This window comes from Abrus precatorius, unplaced genomic scaffold (assembly GCF_003935025.1).
Source record: "Abrus precatorius isolate BTA unplaced genomic scaffold, Abrus_2018 Scaffold10, whole genome shotgun sequence".
Lineage (NCBI taxonomy): Eukaryota > Viridiplantae > Streptophyta > Magnoliopsida > Fabales > Fabaceae > Abrus > Abrus precatorius.
Window position 1 is genome coordinate 2,078,348 of NW_020874292.1, and position 20,392 is coordinate 2,098,739.

Sequence of the window (20,392 nt, forward strand, 5' to 3'; positions counted from 1 at the left end):
TTAAGTTAATTTAATTTATACATTTTTTTTTACATTGCCATAAAAACTACCTGTATGAGAAATGCAACATTTGGATTAGAGTTTAAAAGTCTTTACAGTATTAGTCTTATATTATTTTCGCACCAACAGAGTTTAAGGTTAAAATCTCCATAAATAATATTATCAAACAAAGTTTAAAAATCACTTTCACCTTATGCATGAGAGATTAATTTCTCAAAATATTATCAAATACTATAAAATAATAACTTCTTTCAACCACATCTTCTCTGTGCACTTACCACCACCAAATTATAATGTCATGTTAGATATTTGTGAAAAGGCATATTAATATATTCGTAAAACAATACTATAAACAAATTTAAACTATATTTTAATAATACTTTTAAATCTAATAATTTATATAACTATATAACAGCATTTTTAATTTTTATTAAAATTGTACAATATTATTCCCATATTACGTCAGAATGCCCCAAAAAAGGAAAAAGAGGGTGTTGTCTAGGATTAGGTTACGATCGAAATCCAATAGCAAAATCATGTCGGCCTAGAAATTCGTCTAAGGAACAAATCATGTGTTAATATCTGTATCCAATTTTGTATTACCTGTTCATTGAAAAAAATTGAAATGGCTTATATATCATTTGAAAATGTTTCTCTAGTTAATGCGTGGCCCATAAACATAACAAATAGTGTATTAATTCACTGCTAGATAGGATTATAAAGGCAAGGAATGTTCCATAAAAGCATTGAGAACCCCCGATTCACTTTATTGCAGTGCTAAAAGCCTTTGGGTTATTTAATAGGTTCTTATAACCAATTTTTAAAGGTAACTAATGAATTATAAAAGGTTTTGTTAAAAATGTGTTAAAATATATTGACAAAATTATGATAGAAATATATCGAATATCATCTTTAAACAATATAATAAATAAAAATCTATAATTACAATAAAAATTGACTAAAGCAATGTTTTTTTCTATGTTTAAAAGGTTGTTATTTAATCTTTATTTTTTAATTCATATGTAATGTTTATGTTAACATCCCTTTTTTCTATTGAATACTTTTACGCGACTCTTAAAAAAGAAACTATATTTGGATAAACTAAAATAGTTAAATGAAATAATACTTATGAATAAACTACATCAGGAATGAAATTTGTATAAATAATAAGATTCAGTTTTGGAAAAAAAAAAAAAGCGGTTAATAAAAATCTAATTATATTATTAGAAACAAAAGTATATTTATCAGCAATGTTTCGCATTTTATATGTTTTCAGTGTTAATTATAAAATATCACATTAGTTATGTTATCTTAAATATTTGCATAGAAAATAGTAAAATTAAACTATAATTTTTTTTAACTATTCATAAACCAAATTTCAACTCTTCAAAATATGACCTACATCTAAACACGAATAAAAATAGTATTTATTTGTAGTACTGTAAGACGATTAAGATATTATTTTAAAATTGAAATTTGGTCTTCGATCGAATAGTTTCTGTTTGATTGAATTAAATTAAAATAGCTCAATTGATTTTGAAGGATTTTGCATTATATTAAATATAAAGACAACCATGGCGTTCATCATCTAAGTTTTATCATTTTGTATTATTTGAAATATTTTAATGTTAGGTAACATAAGTTTTCAAAAAAATTAAATTAAGAAAATAATGAACACGCTTGTGTAACTATTTTTATTTTATGTGGTTGTCCTCGTATTTTTTTTATAAGAATTTTAAAAAATTATTGGTCTTTGGTATAGTATTTTTAAAAACATATGTGAGTATTTTTACATTTGATAATTTATTATTGAAGTTTGAAACCGGATTAAGAAAATTTTAAAAAAAGAGTTTGAATGGTGTTGTTTCCCATGATTGTAAAGGGGTTGATGAGCGATCCCGGAGGGTGGACCCTGGCCAATTGAGCAGAAAGAAAGGAAGGGTGCAGCTAGCGAGAACGAAGGCGCAAGTGAACAAAGCAGAGCACCGAACACCGAAAGTGAAGCGGCATTAGATCAGATCTCAGATACATCCACCTAAGGCCCCTCCACATGCTTATCTCCTTTTTTGTCTTTTTGGTCACAAAGCTATTATATGTTTAACAATGTAACAAAATTAAAACAAGCGCAGGAAAATGAATAAACAAGACTTGGACTCGGGTACTTGCTTGGTAACTTCGTATGCCGTTGTCTAATCTAACCACACGTGTAATCAATATTCTAAATTCAATGTTCAAACTTCAAACTCGCATCCTTTACTGCCATTTAATGCTCACCATTATCGCCGAGTAGAAAATAATCCCCACTACACAGTAAAAAGCAAAAGATAGTAAATTATAGGATTTCGATTAATGTGGAGTAATTCCAATTTCAAAAATCAAATAACTTACTGCCCAGTATTAATAACAATGTTACCATTTTGTGGCAAATAGTTTCCCTAAATGTTTAAAAATGATATCATTGATTAGAAAATGTTTTCACTTTGGATGATGGGGTAAAACTAAAACGATAAGGGGAAAAAAAAAGGATATGGTGGAGGCGGAAGAGATTACGCGGTGAGGTGGGGCCTGTGTCGTGGAAGGAAAGGTACAAGCCTGCAAATCATAAATCACGCGAGGTGGTTATCCAACGCGAGTGCATAAATCTGAGCCACGTGTACGCTCCATCCACTGTTGAATTTCTGCAACAAAAGTCAAATCAACGCGCCGATTCCATGCCAACACCATGGACACTAGTGGGCCCCAACCGACTTGCTCACACCTCGCTCCAAAACCGGTGTCGTAAGCAGTGACAAAATCACCTCGTGTGGGCTCCCGACACGCGCGCACCACAGTTGAAAATTCGACACGTGTCCGATTCCCTATCACCCACCTCTTTTCTTTTTTATTATACCTGCCCTTGATTTAGACCTTACAAAAAGTGTAAAAAAAGAACAGCACACATTTTAAAGGAAATGTAAAAAGAATCAGAATTTTAAATTAATTTGAAAATGAAGCCCCAATTTTTTCTTTCCCCGTTAACTTACCCAATATCACAAAAGAAAAAAAAAATCTAATTCGAAAATTGTCTCAAAATTTCTTTTGTACCTAATCGTCGCTCTTATCTTGATAAATCAAATTCACTCATAGGTACAACCAAAGACAAAAAATAAAAGAGAAAAACATTTTATTTTGCACCCTCCACGCTGATGAGCACTACCAAAACGTTAGCGCCCACGTGTATTCTAGAAACTGCTGGCTGGTCCTGCCACGTGTCGCTTTTGTTGCCTATAAATTGGGGTCTCTCCCTTATGTTCTAAGTTTCAAGCGCCGCCACCATAGTTGTTCCTTGTGTTGGATAAACCAGAGATAGAGATCCCCATCTCCATTGTAGTAACAGTAGAAATCTTATCTTAGAAAGATGGCATCGGAGCTTCAATTGCCACCGGGATTCAGATTCCATCCGACGGACGAGGAACTCGTGATGCACTACCTCTGCCGCAAATGCGCGTCGCAACCCATCGCCGTTCCCATCATCGCCGAAATCGACCTCTACAAGTACGATCCTTGGGACCTACCAGGTATCATTCTTCTTCTTCTTCTTCTACTTCTGTTGTTTGTTTAATAACCATTAATTCTTATTTATCTATTAATTTGACTTTTTTACGTTTCATCTTACAGGATTAGCTACCTACGGAGAGAAGGAATGGTACTTCTTCTCACCCCGGGACCGGAAATACCCGAACGGTTCGAGGCCGAACCGTGCGGCAGGAACCGGTTACTGGAAGGCAACCGGTGCGGATAAACCCATTGGTAACCCGAAACCGGTTGGGATAAAAAAGGCTTTGGTGTTTTACTCAGGGAAAGCTCCGAAAGGGGACAAAACGAATTGGATCATGCACGAGTATCGTCTCGCCGATGTAGATCGTTCCGTTCGCAAAAAGAACAGCCTAAGGGTATATGCACCCTACTTGCCTTTCTAGTTCAAGATTAGGGTTAGGATATTCTCTTTAGTTACGATTTTAACCCCGGGACTAATCAAGGATTTTGGTGGAAACCATGCAAAATGTATGGAGAACCTTCACTACATGCGGTGCTTGATTTATCTGGCCCCAAATTTTAACATCGCCTTAAATCCAAAAAAAATAAAAACCCTGATGCTTCTACCGTAATCAAACAATAATTGATTTTGGAAAATAATTAAATCATTGCCAATCACAATTATCACTTTCTACTTATAGAAATTATTCCTCCTTATCTCATTGACTCGCGTCCGATTAGGAAATATTTACTATGTAGATGTTTTTACTTTTCTTTCTTAAAAATAATTTGAAATTAATCCAACGGTTGTGATTCTGCAGCTGGATGACTGGGTGCTTTGCCGTATTTACAATAAGAAGGGCACAATCGAGAAACAGCCAAGCAACGATGCTGTTAGCCGGAAAACAGAATCCTCGGAAATCGAAGATAAGAAGCCGGAGATTTTAACGCGTAGCGGCGCTTTCCCGCCGCCACCTCCGCCGCAAGCCACGGCGGCGATGACGGATTACTTGTACTTCGATCCTTCGGATTCAATTCCGAAGCTGCACACGGACTCGAGCTGTTCGGAGCAGGTGGTTTCGCCGGAGCTCGCGAGCGAGGTGCAGAGCGAGCCCAAGTGGAGCGAGTGGGAGAAGAACCTCGAATTTTCGTATAATTACGTTGATGCCACTCTCAACAATGGCTTCGGGAATCACATGTCGCCGTTACAGGACATGTTCATGTACTACACCAAGCCCTATTGAGAATTGCGCAATTCTACGACGCCCGGAATGCCACGTGATTGCATCGCACGGTAGCACGAGACTGAAGGTCTATGAATGCGCCTGTGCCGCTGCATAGATGATTGTTGATTAATTTAGCTAGGGCAAAGAAAAATCTGGAGAGGGAAGGGAACACCAAAAATAATTCAAAAAAAAAAAAACACATTGAAGCTGGGAAATGCATGTGTTGGGTCCACCATTGTGCACCGGTTGTTTTGTTCGTCGCTATATGATGAGGACGATCCAACGGTGCATATACGTCTTGTCCCGTATAACTAGTGTAGATTGTAGATAAGGTACACTACACACGTTGTTACGTGATAGAAGGTCAATTTGGACCTTGTAATTAATATTTGTTGAATTATTATTAGTACGTGTTACATTAAGTAGGTGTGTCTTTCTCTTTACTTATTTTTTAGGTCTTTTTATACTCAGAATCGGGATATCCTACCATGTTTACTTTCTGTTTTTATATTTTTAGTTTATTCTGTAATGCAATTAATAGTTATAACTAGTTTTTATTTTCTTTATTCAAATTAGCTAATGCAATTTCTCTCGGCTCAGGTTATTGAATTTGTGAAAAAATAAAATAGTCCTACACGACAAAGATGAATAATTTAAATATTCTTTGATTAAATGTATAATAGTTTTACCTATTCTGGAACCGAAATAAGGCATTTTATTAAGGGGGATCCAAAATACTCCTTATGACCCAAGTTATAAAGAAAACCAGAAACCTCTTTTAAGAGTTCATCCGAATTGTTCAAAGCAAATGAGTTAATCCCATGTTCGGGAGGAGTCTGTTTTGATGAGGGCGAAATGTTCCTCATATTTTATAAATTAGAGTCATGCTTAGATCAATTACTTTAATTATTAAACTGACCACGTACATCATATCTATAAAATTTCAAATAAATTTAAAATTTAATGTCATTGAACTATATCTAAATAGATATTATATATACTTTGAAATTTATGTAGCAGTATTAAAATTTTATAACATTTGATTCAAATAATTAAGACAGTCAATAATTATAATTTAGTAGTTAATAAAACTTTTTTTTGTCAACTCTTTGCCTGATGCTTACGTCACGTGTGTGTATGTACAGATATATGGTTGGATGAACCGGGAGTTTAACGAAAATTGGGCTCTGTAAGCCCATTGTTTTCAATTTGTTAGAATTGAAGTTGAAAGACGAACAAACAATGGGCCGAACACTCAATTCGGGTTACGATTATCGGGAAGGGAATATATGAATTAACAATGCACTTTGACCAAGAAATAAAAAAAAAAAAAAACAATGCAGGTCTGACCAAAAATAATAATAATTATGCAGTTCTCAGCGGACCAATATTATTATTTATAATCATGTGTGTTTTTTTACATTGTTTTATTGCATTATAAATTATTAAAAAAGTGAACTATCTCAATCACTTGGGAAGTCTCTGCGTGTGTATTTGACTGAATTAATCTTCTAAGTACTGTGTGACTGACTAGTTACTGGTATTATAAAAGCACTTTATTGGTTGTGAATCAAATTTTAGGTCATAATTTTCTCCCTGTTGTTAGATATGTAAAACTAATATTAAGATTTCACTTAACATTTAAACTCTTGTAAACATCAGTTCTCTGGAGTCACAAAGTTATTTATTTATTTAACTATTTAACATAATTGTATTTATTGATACTTGAACTTAAAACTACAGATAATGCTGAAACTACCTTTATTGGTTCATCCACATACTCGATGGTGTGGAATCTTATATTTTATACTCGTTCACCAAACTAAACTAAACGTCAGAACACGTGGAAATTGACCAACCCATTAAACAACTTGAAGTTAAGGGGTGGACAAGCAAGCAATCCATACACCAATATCTGTTCAGCCGAATTAAATGGATAAAAGATGATCAGTAGACTGAGACCGATTGATTAGTAATAATAATAAGTATTGAAGATGAATTGGATTTTAAGTCTAAAATATGCATATTGATCTATGTAATATAATAAAGAATAATTCATTGCAACACAAAGAACAAAGATGCCTGCTCTAAAACCAATCAACTTGAAGCATGGTAGATTCCTATGGGTCAAAAGATTCCAGTGCAAAACTGTGTGTTCCCACTGAATTAGTAAGCATATGTCTTTTTCTCCATTACAGTCCATATTCAATCAAATTAGTCACACCCTTCTTTGTCCTTATAACATTAACAATGGATCAGGCACAACGATCTTTGTATCTGTGTACATGTCATATACCGTCTCGAATTGTACGTCTGCTAAATTGTACTTTTTAGAATCCACTCGTTGATTCACCAAATCCGTGGCTTAGTTTAAGTCCAGTTCCCCTAAGAATTATAAATTGTTGCATAACAAACAGGCCGTTATATTATTTAATCCTTATTCTCACTCTAATCCAACAATTATATAAATTGGAGTTTAATTAAATTTTTAATAACTTGAAAATAACTAACTACCGGTCCAGTGCTTACAATATTTTACATGACTGAGATGGAGCAGCATAGAATAAGAATTGCACACAAACATTGAATCCACTTGTTTCTTATTCTTCTACATACGTCAAACACAATAATCCACAATTTATTAAACGTTTGGAGTACAAGGTTGTTTGTGTTAAATTGCTTTTCGCGTGGAGTTCTTGAATTTAGTTTTTCTAGTTAGTCATAATCTTACAATATTTTCTAACGAGTGATAATCTTTTGATACAAACCAAGTCTAACACAACACAATTAACAAATAATTAAGTTCTTTAAGCATGTTGATCACCGTTCAAATTTTAGCTGTATATAAAAATGTCCAATAAGAGAGACATATCTTTACACCTTGAAAAATATGACTATTAGTAAAAGAATAGCCTTATTGATAATTTGAAAATGTAAAAATAATCAGTTCATGACACTAAATTTTAAATGTCTTAATTGTTAGATTTTTTAACATTAATATTAATATTTATATTAATTTATGGATTAGCATTATTAAATTATTATGGTTATATTGTTATTAATTATGACGTAAAATAAATATGTATAATAATAATAATAATTATTATATAGATTTTGTAATTGGGCTCTTAGTATAAATAGTACATGATGAGTTGGACTATTTTATGTGCCCAGTGAGAGGTTCTTGCTCTCATCTGATTAGGCTTATATAACTGTTGCTCCATTAGACAGTTACTAGTTTGGAATAATAGCAATAAGATAAGAGAATAGTACACGCTCACTCAAAACAAGAATTGCTTATGACTCATGGGTTTTCATCAGGATTGCTTATGATTCGTGAATTCTCATCAAGTAGGCGTTTAATGCAATTATTCAATTATATATAGTTAGAATTGTATTGAGTTGTTATGATGTGTATTATATATAATTGTGTTTAATTGTGTTATCTTTAATTTTATATTTAAAATTCTTGCATTAATAGGATATTGATTCCTGTTACTCCTGTAGTTTAAATAAAAAATGAAGTCTGGAGCCTCCGCGTGGTTTCCTAACATGTGTGGAACTTGGAAATTGTATAAATCAGTCTGTAAAATCAGACGATATTATGTAGAATTTGACTTCATTTTGCTATTTAGTTAAATGAGTTTAGTTTAAAATTGAAAGATCATGCTTCGCAGCTTCGGTTTACTACGCGCTTTCTGGCTCTATGTAGAAACTGGTCTCGTGACATGATAAAACATCACCAAACAGATGTGCAAGAAAATAGGACATACACTACTGCTAAGTGGCCTTTTTTATACTTCTAAGCCAAGAGATTGAAAACATTAATAAAATGCCACTTCCTACTCGGGTCAAGAACATGCTTTCATTTACGGCTCTCATTTTCAAAGCAAAATTTAAGCTACTGTCAATTATCCGAGACTTCTCATTTTTTATGTCATAACAGCTATTTGACCTTAACTTTCAAACCTAACGGTGTCATCTTAAACAGCAGTAAATATGAAGGCAGTGAAATTTAAAGCATGTCCTACTCCTACTTCAGAATTTTGGGAAAATACTTGAAAGCGAAAAAATAATCTTAAATAATAATAAGAAAAAGTAGATAAACAGTTACTTTCTTTACACCAAGGAGATCCTCCTAATTCCATTCTCAATAGTAACGTTGCCGGGGAAATTAAACAAGCCAAGCCTAACGGTAAGTGGTTGTGATAGCAATGACACCCAGTGAATCGGATTCATAAGTAGGTTATGTAGCAGCTGCAACCAGGGCAGATCTAGCACGTGTAAAAGAAGCAATAACCGATCCAAGCTGAAGCTTATCATTGCACCCAAAACTTAACCTGTACCTGGATGAGATGAAATTTCAGTCCCATTATCGTAACTGCACATTTAATTTGAAGCGGAAAGAAGATATGATATAAATTGTTTCCCTTAGATTCTTCATTGATTATAAAGTTTCGTATTATACTTCCCTGTTTTGTTGCAAGGTCATGCTATGATGTGAATCTCTTATACATAATGATTAATTAGATAAACAAACCTCCAAATTTCAGGCTATCTGCACTCAACCACCGAAAAGAAAGAGGAAATTGCAGACAAAAGAGGGGCAGGGACAAAAGGGGACATCTCTATATTCAATGCATTAAATTTCAGCCAATAAGAGATTGTGTTAGAAAGAATTTGTTGCTGCACTCCTTTTCATATATTACTAGAATTCCATAATATATCTTTGCCACCTAATATGTGACCTAGCAACGTGAAAGTGACAAAGCAGTATGGATTAATTACCAACCATGGAAACGCAAAATGTTAGATGGAAAAAAGTTGTAGCAAATGACTACAGCATCATAGTGTAGGCGATACAAATATGAGCAGCCCTTTTCACTTTCTTTAATTTTACGATACATGTATACATACACAGAGTCAACAGGGTACAACTACTAATGTTATATGTTCACTACTGAAAGAATCTGATAACAGCAAAAGATATGGGGAAGAAAAGACAGAATTTTCCCCCCCTATCAAAGTTGAGTTCAAAAAAACCTATTTTTCTCCTTTTCCATTATTTACTGTCCTTGCTCACAACCAAATACAAGATTAGGGCTGAAAATAGGCTAGACCAAGCCAGATTTTGCCTGAATAAACTCAATATTTTCTGCAAAATACCCACAGAAAAGCGTGGCTTGGCCAAAAAGCCTATTTAAAGGCCTCTCAAAAAGCCTATTTAAACTTCTAGAAAAATGTTGATCTAACTAACACATCTGCTCATCAGGCAAGGCAGAAGGAGAATAACATGTAAAAAGTAGAGCAGAAAACATACTCTATGTCTGCCAAATCATTCATCAACTGTACTCGAACAGCTGGAGGCATCTTAATCTTAAAAACAAACCTGTGGTAACAAAAAAGTAAAAATAAGATAAAAGAATGAAGTTGCCAGGAAGTTGGAGGGTCAGCATGTTGCATAAGACTCACATTGTCACTTCTCTCACAATATCTACCAGGGCCAATCCTTTTCCGGTCTTCATTTCATGTATCCCTATTTGATATTAATTCAAAATAAAAATCATAAATGCTTATAAATATTGAACACCATTATAAAGGGAAATAAATTAATTAATACTTTTAAAGCTATCTGCAAACTGTTCATTTAGAAGCCAGTAAGATATTTGCTCAATGTCTTTTGGCAAAGGATTGCCAGTGCACAGGTAAACAGCTTCTTCTGTAATCTGCTGAGAAGCCATATGTGTTGACTGCACAAATATTAAAGCAACAGATGTCAACTACAATCCAAAGGAAACAAAATAATACAGGATATAATAATTCATCACTTTTTCCAGGTTGAAAGTGAATACAAGATGAGTGAAAGAAAATCATGGGAGCCAAAATCAAACTTCAACCATGTTACTGTGCATTTAGATTCAAAAAGAAAATGACAACAATAAATGGAAAGATTACTTAAGAAAGAAGTTTTCTATATATGCATTCAGTCCCTCCTATATTCTACTTTACTTCCTTTTCTTTATAGATTACAAGTTAAAAGGAAAAACATTCCTAAATATCACATACAAAAAAGTTTCACAGCTATAATGGGAAAAGGCATGATTTTCCAAAAAAACAAGAAAAACATTACACAAAGCATTAGCACATTGGATGTACATATTTATGGAAAATTATCAATTAACAAGTTCAGTTAACCATGTATCCAGGATATAGTATATTGCTAGCTGTTAAAAGTTACAAATTTTCAAGCAAGAATGAACAAAAGTTATTCAAGAAGTTTAGAGGCTGTTTGGTTTGAGAAAATGTTTTTTGCTTTTACTTTTTTGTTTTCATTACAAAAATATCACCTAGTTTTCATTATGTTTCTTATTTTCAAAATTTAGAATAGGAAACAGTGAAAACAACTTCATTTTTGTTTTCACTGTTTCTAATTCAAATATTTAAAAACAGAGAATAAAATGAAAACAATGTGACATTTTTGTAAATAAATAAGAAAATAGAAAACATTTTTTAAAACCAACATTAACAGTTGCCATGTCAATACTTCATGCATGACCTTAAGTTCCCTACATTTTATTGTTTGATTACAAGTAAGCATTCATGTTTATAAATGTATGGTTCTACACACATCTGAATAGGTGTGTGTGTCAATGTAATCAGCAGGAGGGCAGATACAGATAAGTATAGTACTTGTTTCCAAAATGAAATTCAAGTCTGTGTAAGAGGTACAAACTGAAGGACTATATGTGCTAATGATGGATATAAGAAAACTGAAGGCTATCAACAAACTACCTGAAGAATGTTCAAAGCCTTCCTCATATCACCATTGCTAAGTCGAACAAGAGCTGCTAAGCCACTGTCTTGAACATCAAGCCTAGTCAAATTACAAATTGTTAATCATTATATAGCAAGTTATGAAGCCCAAATGGAATCACAACAAAACAATTGTTCTTAAATATATGTTGGAGTGATTATCCAGTCGCAAGGGTAGTAGGTCACAAAATGGGCCTGACTTGCCAAGCCAACTGTTTAGCCAGCCCAAATGCAGGTCAATGGCAGGCTAGGGTGAACTGGTCCATCAGACCCAGTTCACTACATGTATGAGTTAATGGTTTCCTGATGATACAGTTTAGAAATCTACAGGACTAATCAATAGCCTCATAACCTGATGTAAATACTGAATACAGTTTTATGACTAAACAATTTGACCTCACTAATCAACTAAAAAGAATTGGTATGATTAAAGATTTAGAACACTTGCTGTTGAACTGCACATGCAGTTACACAGAAAGACATGTGCAACTCAGGTCTTGCTATTTATACAAATGAATTCGACGTATTCAACTTTCTTTTACACAGACAGCATTTTTCAGTTTTGAAGGTTCAAGCTAAATTGCTCTACTATGTTGTGCATTAGGCAATATAATCTTTTTCTGTTTTGAATATTCAGATCTTTTGCAAAAAAATACAGAAAAAAGAAAGGTGCAATCTTTAATGAAGAAACTCTTTCGAGTAGGATAAGTGGATAACTACTATAATCAAATAAGGACACTTAATAATAAACTTCTATGATGAGCTGAATGCAAATGGATGCATATGATAAAATGATGGAGTCAAAAGACAGACAGGAGGTGCATTTTCCCTCTCCTAGTTGCCCTCTGAATGCACTGAGAGCCAAAAAGAAGCAAAATTTTACTTTGAACTTGAAATCTTATTTATACACATTGCATTAAAGAGACAACTGTCAGAAAAAGACCAATTGCCAGCTTTCAGCAGATAACTACTGATATGTGTTAAAATATTAACAGAATAAATTCAAATTCTTGAGATAAACAATGAGAGCTTCATTTACTTCATTTTCATTATCATTATTATCATTTTGGCACGCAATATGCACAATTCCCTCATTTAGGGAATAGAATACACAAGAAATTCTCACAAAAAATATTCCAGATAATGAGACAGTATCATGGCAAAAGATATCATCTAATTCAAACTAACATATGCAGACTAAATAATAGACAATGAGAAGCATACCCTTCAGCCTTAATAACATGTTTCAGTCTTTCAGTGACATGGACAGTATCAAGAGGGGCAAACCGAAAACGAGTGCATCTTGATTGCAGTGCAGGAATAATCTTGTTTACATGATTACAAATAAGTGCAAACCTAGTGCTTTTTGTATATTTCTCAATTACTGCACCAAAAGAAGATGAAGGGTATTATAACTCAAGAAACTGTATTGAAGCTGCAAGCATAAGTTAGACAGAGTGTACAAATTAGTGCATACCTCTACGTAATGCAAATTGGGCATCCTTTGTCATGGCATCTGCTTCATCTAACAAGACCAGTTTTACAGAGGACTTAACACTAAACAGAGAGTTTTAGATAGTCAGTCAGTTAAAGAAAAACTGGTAGTTACACTACACTTCAAGAACAACAAAATCCCCAAAGGAAATGTTCAACTCTTGTTAGTGGTTACATTTTCATCCATGTCACTTTCAAATCAAATGCACGTCAGAACATGCAAGCAAATTAAAAAAAAATTATATACAATGTAACAAAATAACCAAGGCCTTTAAAAATCAGAACCATTACAACAGAAAATTAAAAAGAACAAAAGGAGTTATATAAATGTCCTCTTATCACTTTTAATATTTTATGTGTTGATATCTGCATCAGAGGAACTGCTTACATATTACTGCCCAAATTATCCAGCAATCAGCTAGGAAATTGTATTAAAGAATGTGTCAAAATCTATAATGCTTATTTCATTAAATTATTCCAATATTTGAAAACGAACATCTCGGACATCAGAAACTATAATAATCAGACAATTGTTGTGGAGACAGATGCAACATTTTACCACTAAAACTACAATTTTTGGAGAAATAAATTTTAAGGGCAAAGATATAGGACCAGAAAAACAAAGATCACTAGATCCTCTGATTCTGTCAATGGACTTGTATTTGTATAGGAAGTAGAAATTCACTATTTAGTGCAAAACCCTGAAAATGTGCAACACTGAAAAGGAAACACACGGAGAACTATGCTCGGTTACTTAACTTATTACAGCCATATTCAACAAAAAACTTTCTTAAGCTTTCAGGCTCAATTGTAGTGGATTATGTTGATGAACACTGTAGATAAACCAATACCACAAAAAAACATTTTATTGCAGCCATAAAGCAGTAAACACAACTATACAGCAGAAATTGTAAGTAGAGAAACAAAAGGCTGAGAGGACAACCCAAATGATAAGCTCTGAGTGCTGGCAAAATCTTGAATCTGCTGTCTCACAACATCAATTCCTCGGTCATCCGATGCATTGAGCTCCAAAATCATATTACGGTACTGTGAACCATATAGTTTGCGAGCCACAGCAAGAATAGTAGATGTTTTGCCCGTGCCAGGAGGACCATACAATAGAAGATGAGGTAATCTGTTCTCAGTGGTCAACCTATCAACTATCCAACAAAGAATTATGAGCAATCTAAAACCAAAGAAGACACAATAATCACCATTGATACTTAAATTGCAAATAGATACTGATCCAAAATAGAAGTCACAACAAGCAATTGCATGTCCTTTTTCATTTTCTAATTTTAACTAAACCAAATTAAAAACAAAACAAATAAAAGGAGTGGGTCCTCCCTAACCAAGTTGTTACAGTCCAACTATTACAATTCCAGCACTACCATAAACCAAAAACCCTAAGACGAGGATAGGTGGAAAACTATCATCAATCAAATAACCGTGAAAATTGTTGTATAGAGCTTCTGAAGAACTGTTTCTGTGAGCAAGAAGAAACATAAATCATAAGCCCTAGATATGAAAGGAGGAGAGAGAGTCTTACTGGTATCCACGATGTCACGGTGAGCAGCCACGTCGTCGAGGGACTGAGGGCGGTATTTTTCGACCCACGGAATGGCCTTGCCGGCGGGAAGGTTGCCCACCATCACAATTTTAGCCTTGTCGAGGCTTGCAGAGAAAGTGTTGTCGTCGCTGTCGATATCCATGGCATTGATGGTCTCTGCCATTGTTAGGTCACAAGGCTATACCTATTTCCTAGTCAAGTGTTTGTTGAGAACTGAAATTTGCATTCACTGACCAAAACTCACAACACTTATGCCCAGTGGCGCCAAACACATATGGTAGCGAATTCACACCCGTACAGTTTGCAATAATACGGTTCGTACGGTTTTTACTCTTTTTTTTAAAAATGAAATGAGTAATGATATATTTATAATAATTTTTCTAAGAATGAGTTTAATTTTGATGTGCGTGTATAATATCAATTAATCAAAATATATTATAAATATAATTTTCAAATTATTTATAAATTCTTACTCAACAAAAATTATTAATTTATACAAAATTAATTTAAAAGTTATATGTATAATATATATTTTAATTAAATTGATGATATAATTTTTAATAATATAGAAATTTTATTTTTTAATAATTAAAATGTCTAGTCATTAAGAGTAAAGTTAAAAGAATATTTACCAATAAGAATATACCAACAGTGAGAGAAGTTATATAGGAATAATTTTTTAAATATGAGATTTGAAAAATATATATACAAAAATATGATATTTTAAAAAAATACAGAAATATAAAATTTAAAAATTGACAATTTTTTATGTAAATACTGATACAATAATGAAAATTTACTAAATTTTAAAAATAGTCATTTGTAATTTAAAAAAATAATTTTTTAAAAATAAAAAATTACTAGTAGCAATTAAAAAAAATTCAAACACCATATTTTGATATATTTTTTTCATTTTTTTCCATATAAAAAAAATAAGCTGTGTTTTGTATATAATTCTTTTTCTTTCTCACCTTAAAACAATGAATACTCGCTGAGAACTTCTTGTGTGTACAATTCTTTTTTTCCATATATGCAAAGATGAAAAAGCATAAACTCTTTGTTATTGTATAACATCACAACTCTCTTCTTAGAAGAAAGCCCAATGGGCAATCATAATACATTAATTTATGAATTGGGAAGATTATCACAATTGGCAACGGCCCATCCAATCTGCTGTTTCTCATTGTCATAAATCACCATCTTATCTTGTAAAGAGATGTCTGTTAAGAGCAAAAGAAAATGTATTACAATCATATTATCAAAATAAAAAAGAGAAAGAAAAATGATTTTGTAACATTTTGTTGGTATGTGGCATTGCTCACCTCCAATTATGTTTATATTTCCTAGTCCTATTTCAGTGCCATTTAGAATCCCCAGGCAAACATTGCCATATTTCTAGAACAGGACAGCATGTTAGACAATGGACACACAATTTTTATAGTTGGCTTCATAATCTTAAAGGGTGCTCACAGTGACAATTAGATAAGCTTCTGGTGTTAGGTTCAGCTGCGAATTCTTAGATTTTGTGAAGCTCAGTAGTAAGGGCTTAAAATAGTTCGTGGCATCACCGAGAGATTTGAAAGGCTTTGCACCCTTCCAACAATTCGGAAGTGATGGATCCTCAGTTGCTTTATTCAACGGCTTCCCCTTTAAATCATTAGTTACCTGAATCATGGATCAATGGTCATTAATTATCACAAGCCAAACAGGACAATAACAAGACACATTAAGTTCCACCTCACCAAATCAAGAAGAGCTTTATAAGCTTGGGAATTGAGGTATGTGTAGGAGCTGCCACTATCAAATGTAAGTTCAAGACCCTTGACAGAAGTTGGTTTCCCGTTGAAGAACAAGTCTGCTGGACCTGTTTTGTAGTGTTTTCTGAAACGAAGATTCAAGATTGTGTCTAAATTGTTATCACAAGGAAACAAACAACATCTATATTAATACTTACTCGGAGGAACTCTGCAATATGGGTGTCCAAACAACTCCAGATGAGGGAATTGGCTTATCTCCAAAGAATAAGAACCCTCCTCCTTTCCCACTTAAGCAGTGACCTACCACATTGCGAATAAAGCCAAGAGAATGAAGCTGGGACAAAATGCTTGCTCTGCCATTGCCGAGGCCAAGGACCCCTGCAGTCGAAGGTGGAGGGTTGTCACCAGAATACGTTTGATCATAGCCACACCTACCACCCAGTGTTAATATTTCTACGTCAGATAATATATTTACAAATGTTCAAATTGTATAAAATTATATTTATAAAATAATTTAATAGTTGAATTGATTAATCTTATATCTTATAAAATTTATTAAAAATATTTAACTATATAAAGACGGAAAGAGAACAGCTCACCCGAAGGCAAGCATGGGGCTAATTGAAGAGGCATGGGGAAATAGAAGGGCAATATGAAGAGAATCACGGAATAATACACCCAGAGACGATCCATGGTCTGCATACTCAATCTCATAGTCACATTGCTCATTTGTGGAAGCAAAAGGATGATTTCGTGGTGATTGGATTGCACCACACAAAGGATCCGTATGTGGCACCAGGTTGCCTTTAGGTTTATAAAGTTGTTCGGGTGGCTAAAGAGACATGCCAGTTAAGGAACGAAAGATCAGCATAACTTAAAAAAGAAAATCCCTTGAGAGAATGTTTTAAAGTAAAACATACCTTGGTGCAACCTTTACATGGTGCATCACACTGAACCCAAGTGAGATCACTACCAGAGTCGATGTCAAAATCATAAATCTTAGGGGGATTGCCAATGGCAAGGTTCACCGTGTAATACCTACACCCAAAGGAACATGTAGATTCAATATAACACAAGGAATCATTACACTTGAAACTTGCAATTAAAGTTGAAAAGGAGGTACATAAAATGCACATTAATTACGAGCAACATATTACGCAAACCCACGAGCCAAAGTTTTGTAGAGAATAATGAAATAAGGATATTGTTAACCAGTAATCCAATACTCACAAGACACGTTGAAAAATTAAGTATAGAATTTTTAAAAGAAAAATAAAATAAGGAAAAGAAATGTATTAATAATTTTGTTTACCTTAAATTTTTAACAAAATATCTTTGATTCTTTGGCATACTAGTTAGCATTTGACATTAAAGAGAAGTGAGAGGATACATAACATACCCAAGTGGATACACATTTCCTTGAATAAGGTAAGCAGCAGAAGACTGAACACGGCTTGCGGGGTTGGGGTTCTGGGTGGTGTTGAGGAGATGATGGAGTTGTGAGAAAGAGGTTGGGAAAATGGCAAAAAGGAGAAGAAAAAACATGACCATGGTCAATGCAATTGACCTGCTTTTTACATCCATATTCAGTAAAGGAATTGTTGTAGCTATCACTAACTCAGAATCAAGAATTGTGATCAAAAGAAAAATATAGTATGGGAAAGGGGAAGGAATTTGAACACCAAAATAGAGGACGCTAGCTATAATGTGTTGTCTACTTTCACTTGACGATTGGGTTGGTAGTGCTCGTGAACATGTTTTATAGGGAGAGAGAGCCCACAGCTCCACATCCTCAAAACTTACGTTATGCTGTCACCAAGTTAATACATCTAACTTTTGATTTATAAATTTATTCCCCTTTTAAAAATAATTTTCTATTTTTAAAAATAAAATATAATATACATTTATATTATTTTTTATTTTTAAAAAATAGAAAAATATATTGTTAAAGAAAGAAACAAACATATTTTAATACTTTCGACACTTCTTTTAACACTTCTTATTGTTATATTTTTTTCTCCTTTATTGTATTTTAACTTAAGATATAAACACCTTAAATCATAAGTTACACAAGTGTTTACAAAATATTTTCTTAAGAATTTGTTTCTTTGTCGTTACTTGGTGGCAAGATCAAGTTGAGTGGAAAAAAAAAATCACTTCTTATTGAGTCTTAAAATATAGGTTCCATTAGTAACAATAAAAAAAATAAGTTCAAATCCAACCTTAAACTTATATTTTATATTTAAATAGATTAGGTTTGTCCAAATTTATCAAGAAAAAACTATAATGAATCAAGTAAAAGAAATTAAAATTAATTTAGCCATAAAATTTAAAATCCAAACCTTTTAATTTAACAGACTTAAATGAGTTGGCTTAATCTAACTAACTCATTTTTATCAATTTTAAATTAAAATAAAAAATTAAATCATTATTAGAAATTGCTTTAACAATATATTAAAAATTATAATAAGTGTGCATTAATAATATTTGTAATATTTTTAAATTTTATAATCAGTATCATTAAAATACTGCTTGATATTTGCTTTCTGTTATAAAATTTTGTCTTTATCTTTTTACCTGCCATTTTAAAAGATATTATATAAATCAATAAATATAATTATATCATTATTTATATTAAAAAATTAAAATTTTAATAAAATTTATTATAATTTTTACTATATATGAAAAATATAAAAATATTTAAAAATTAGACAAAAATATAGATATAGCTAAAAATAAAATAATTCATGTTACTTTATACATTTAAATGAATAAATAAAGGAAAGGTAAAATTTTCTTCCAAAAATTAAGAAATAAAAAAAATAAAGATAATTGAGTAAAGAAGCCTTATTAAAATCAGTGAATAATTATAAAAAGTAGATACAAAGTATTTAAGTAACAATATTGTATTAAAAAAAATAGGAACACACTCTCATGTATTTTGTAATCATATTTTTAATATTTAATGTACTCTCAATAATAGAAAAATAGTAACTATTCCTTATATTTATTTATTTAATGTATATTAAAAGGTTAATAAATATAATTTTTGAAAAGTAAGAATTTAGCTCCTACTTTTAATAGTGCCAAAGATTAGATGTATGAATTTTGTTCCCGTGAGGTGACTTTTTCAATATAGTAAGGTGCTACGATATTCTATTGTTTTCAACTGAGGTGGTTGATTTTGGTGATAAATAGTTAAAACTTATTAAGTGTAATTACTAATTAATGAATGATCATAATCAGAGTATATTATAACCTTTTAAAAACGATCTCTTTATAACTTTGGGTTTGAAAGTTGCAAAAGTTGAAAGTGATAGAGAATTTGGTAGTTTCTTGGGTAGGTCTTGACCTCCTTCGAAGATGTTGAATTTGATTCTAAATCTCGATATTTGCTTCACAAGGTAATTTTGTCTTAAAGATGGCTTGGAAATCAATTGCAATATATATATATAACAACGTGGCGCCTTCTATTATTTAAAAAGGAATGAGTAGTTTAATTTAGAAATCAATGCATTCATAATTTAAAGAAATTCTGTACAGTAAATTAGAAAATAAGATCATATTGTCATAAATTTTTACATTAATGAGTCAGCCTACTTTTAAAGAGGATGAAAATCAAAGTTACAGTAAACCCTCCACTATGAATTGAAATTTTGATTCAATATTCTAATTTTTTAATTTAACTTAATCCTCTAAATTTAATTTAAGTTTTATTTTTTTAATTTAATTATTGAAAAATTGTGTTAATTTTTTTTATTTTACTTTTTTTATCTTTCAAATTTTACTGATTTACGAAGACATTTTAGTGTTTAATGTAAATCTAAATTTATAATAAAAATATAGTTATATAAATTTTGATAATGATAATAATTGTTTCTTTATAATTAAAAAAATTAAACATAAATAGTTTGAGAGAAACTATTTGCAGACAATAAAAAAATTTAAATGATAATTTAAAGGTTTAGGATAATAATTTAATAATAAAATGTATAAAAAATATTGTAAAAAACATT

General features: G+C 32.1%; 3 protein-coding genes across 3 annotated transcripts; 1 reads left to right on the top strand and 2 right to left on the bottom strand.

Moving 5' to 3' along the window:
* Nucleotides 1-3,134: 3,134 nt before the first annotated feature.
* LOC113864962 (NAC domain-containing protein 2-like) lies at nt 3,135-6,046 on the top strand. Its single transcript, XM_027499236.1, has 3 exons — nt 3,135-3,557; nt 3,658-3,932; nt 4,338-6,046. Exons 1-3 carry the CDS (start codon nt 3,398-3,400, stop codon nt 4,758-4,760), a joined length of 858 nt encoding a protein of 285 aa, XP_027355037.1. The 5' UTR covers nt 3,135-3,397; the 3' UTR covers nt 4,761-6,046.
* Nucleotides 6,047-8,597: 2,551 nt separating this feature from the next.
* Nucleotides 8,598-14,888, bottom strand: LOC113846678 (replication factor C subunit 3). The gene is made up of 9 exons (XM_027475202.1): nt 14,599-14,888; nt 13,993-14,209; nt 13,033-13,112; nt 12,780-12,939; nt 11,535-11,616; nt 10,363-10,492; nt 10,215-10,278; nt 10,063-10,131; nt 8,598-9,088 (listed from the first exon to the last, which is right to left on the bottom strand). The coding sequence occupies exons 1-9, from the start codon at nt 14,780-14,782 to the stop codon at nt 8,989-8,991; spliced, it is 1,086 nt and encodes a 361-aa protein (XP_027331003.1). The 5' UTR covers nt 14,783-14,888; the 3' UTR covers nt 8,598-8,988.
* Nucleotides 14,889-15,744: 856 nt separating this feature from the next.
* Nucleotides 15,745-17,960, bottom strand: LOC113852976 (aspartic proteinase Asp1-like). The gene is made up of 8 exons (XM_027483403.1): nt 17,776-17,960; nt 17,297-17,414; nt 16,976-17,208; nt 16,574-16,807; nt 16,362-16,500; nt 16,090-16,284; nt 15,942-16,014; nt 15,745-15,839 (listed from the first exon to the last, which is right to left on the bottom strand). The coding sequence occupies exons 1-8, from the start codon at nt 17,958-17,960 to the stop codon at nt 15,745-15,747; spliced, it is 1,272 nt and encodes a 423-aa protein (XP_027339204.1).
* Nucleotides 17,961-20,392: the final 2,432 nt, after the last annotated feature.